At 34.0% G+C, this 2,787-nt stretch overlaps 1 protein-coding gene across 1 annotated transcript; it reads right to left on the bottom strand.

Moving 5' to 3' along the window:
* Positions 1-2,009: 2,009 nt before the first annotated feature.
* LOC109123659 (uncharacterized protein At2g29880) lies at positions 2,010-2,569 on the bottom strand. Its single transcript, XM_019224057.1, has 2 exons — positions 2,465-2,569; positions 2,010-2,381 (listed from the first exon to the last, which is right to left on the bottom strand). The coding sequence occupies exons 1-2, from the start codon at positions 2,567-2,569 to the stop codon at positions 2,010-2,012; spliced, it is 477 nt and encodes a 158-aa protein (XP_019079602.1).
* Positions 2,570-2,787: the final 218 nt, after the last annotated feature.

The following is a 2,787-nucleotide window of genomic DNA, read 5'->3' as shown; positions in this document are numbered from 1 at the left end:
ATTTTTTATATAAGTTGATAAATTATTAAAAATAAAATAAAATATGATGTATGTATTTCACATGGGTCTTTTGTCCATCCTATTTTTACAATTATAAATTAAATTTATAAGCAATATTTAATCATTAGAAATTAAAACAAACATCACATAACACTAATGAGAACTAGTTAAGTTAACAAATATATATAAATTCTAACAAAACACTAAAGTGTTGACAAATATTTAAAATTAAAAATAAGATAAGTCATGGATTGACATTAATATAATTTGCCCACATCACTTCAGCAATTTGATCTCTACAAGCTACCATAGCTGCTGCACTCTCATCTGATAAATCAATTGAATGGTTTCTGCTACTTGTGCTCTCTTCTTCACCTTCGATTGAAAGGTCTTCTACCTCATATTCTCTAAACAATTGATCATTCCGAGTTGATAGACGAATCCAATTATGAAGGGTACAACATGCAACAACAATTGATGGTTGCCTACTTGGCTTATAACAAGGCATCATCCTTGATATTGGAAATCGGGTCTTTAAAACACCAAAACATCTTTCAATAATATTCCGAAGAGATGAATGTCTATAATTAAAAAGTTCTTTATACCTGATAGGTTGATTACGTCTACCCCGATATTCTTGTAAATGATATCGCTCACCTCGATATGGTGGCAAAAATCCAGATATACAAGGATAACCAGAATCAACTACATAATATTTTCCTTCACTTGGCCAAGGAAAATTGACTTCTGGTCTAGTCAATGCATCTAAAAAGACACGTGCATCGTTTGTTGTTCCTTCCCAACCAGCATAAACAAATGTAAACATCATGTCAAAATTACATGCACACATAACATTTTGTGTTATAACTGTTTTTCTACCTCTAAAACTGGTTTGTCTATCAGCTGGGACCCATGCACTAATATGAGTGCCATTAATTGCACTAATACAGTCCTACAACAACAAACATTTATTATTGTTAAGGAAATAAATTAAATAATCATCATGAAATTCACATTTATAAATATTTTTTTATAAACTCTTACCTTAAACCATGGAAAATATTTAGGATTACTAGCAACATATGAAGACACCTCATTGGTCATATTGTTAGGACATATGAGAATTTTGCCAAGTCGACATAATGCACGTCTAACTTCTTTAAAGTGTCGAGCGACAGTCTCTGTGGAGTGTTGAAAACGGTCTGCTACAACCCTCATTCTCACATTATGTCCTACGATTAGTAAGAACATAGCCACTGCCTCTTCAACTGTGACAAATCGTGTATCCTGTAAGTTTTCATGTCTCTTAAGATGATCACAAAGGTTCATAAATGTTTCTTTATCCATCCGAAATAGTTCATAGCATGTCTGAGGATGACCTTCTATCATATCTCTTACAAATTGTGCACCACTTAACATTGATGTCCTTTGAGGTGTCTTGCATAAAAATATTTCCTCATACTCATTCATAATGTGAGCAATAAAAATTTCATCTAAATCATCACCCTCTTCAGAAGATGAAGTTGACTCATATAGTGAACCACTGCTTGTGCTATTATCATCCATTGGTTACTACATAAAACAAATGAACTCACAATATAAAATAGCACGAAATGAATATTAAAGTAGTTATAATATAAGTTTCATAACCATAAATATCATCCATACAATGACAAACTAAAGAGCATGGTAAAAGATTCTAACCAAAAGATAAATAGTACATATTACAATGTCATCATAATAGTTATGCATCCAAACATTCACATTTAAAGTCTATCAAGCCATGCCATTTTCCTCTCATCAGGCATATTCATAAATATCTCTCTCCACTCCGGCATTGTGAATTTCTCAACAGCTTTTAAATATTTGTCATTATCTAACAATTCAATGGTTTGTAAGGCTGCCATGCACCTTGTTATGCTAAAATAAGTGGTACCTCCACTAGTAGCTTCACTACTAGTTCCACTCTTATATCTGTCCACTCTAGCCAATAATGCCTCAGTTCTAGCTCAAGATGTTTTTGTTCTAGCCTTTGATGCCTCAACCCAAGCTTTCAAAGCATCTCCCATTTGACTTAATCTGGATTCTTTCTTACCTCTACGCTCTAATAGAGAATCAGTTACACGCTTTCCAGAACGGGTGGTCACTCCTCCTGCCATTTCTGGTTGTGGAGGATCATCAGGGATCTCAGTATCTACATCAACATGCACTCCACCATGTTCCAAATTGTCATCCATCTCATCTTCATCATCAGTGTTTGGTGGATCTTGGGTGGAAGAGTAGTGGAGGGCACCGGTTGCTATTGATGGATTAAAGATCAATCCCAACAAGTTGTAGTTTGGGCATCCCTTTGAGCGGAATCTTTTTGCATTTGGGTGTGCCTAATAGAAGGAAAAAAAAATTCACTCTTAGTGTTTACCAAATATTTAAATTAAAAAGTAATTAGTTTAAAAGTTATTTTTACCCAAATATAATTTTGCCAGGTTTCCTCTAGAGCATGCACTATGTTAGTTTCAACATCCCAACCAAATCCAGTATGCTTTAAAAGATCAGAGAACTCACGGTGCATTGCACGTAGTCTATTAAACTTTTGTTTAAGCTGCTTCAAGTTGAAATTTCTTTTCCCTTGACTATTGACCTCAAGTAAGATCCTTCTCCATGTGTTGGTTCTAAATGTACCACTATCCATGTTACCTTTATTAACTTCATTTACCATGATGTCAATAAAGATTTTCTCTATATTACCTCTCCATGTTCCTGCATCCTCAACATCTGTTATCTCAGTTG

This window comes from Vitis vinifera, chromosome 13 (assembly GCF_030704535.1).
Source record: "Vitis vinifera cultivar Pinot Noir 40024 chromosome 13, ASM3070453v1".
NCBI classification, from domain to species: domain Eukaryota; kingdom Viridiplantae; phylum Streptophyta; class Magnoliopsida; order Vitales; family Vitaceae; genus Vitis; species Vitis vinifera.
The sequence above is the reverse complement of the archived record's forward strand: the minus strand, read 5'-3'. Positions and strand labels throughout refer to the sequence as shown.

What these genes read in the sequence shown, in the direction of transcription:
- LOC109123659 (XM_019224057.1), bottom strand. Translation starts at nt 2,569, where the DNA reads ATGCACCGTGAGTTCTCTGATCTTTTAAAGCATACTGGATTTGGTTGG. An exon ending in CCTGGCAAAATTATATTTGG is followed by an intron (nt 2,382 to 2,464) that starts GTAAAAATAACT and finishes TCCTTCTATTAG; the next exon opens with GCACACCCAAATGCAAAAAG.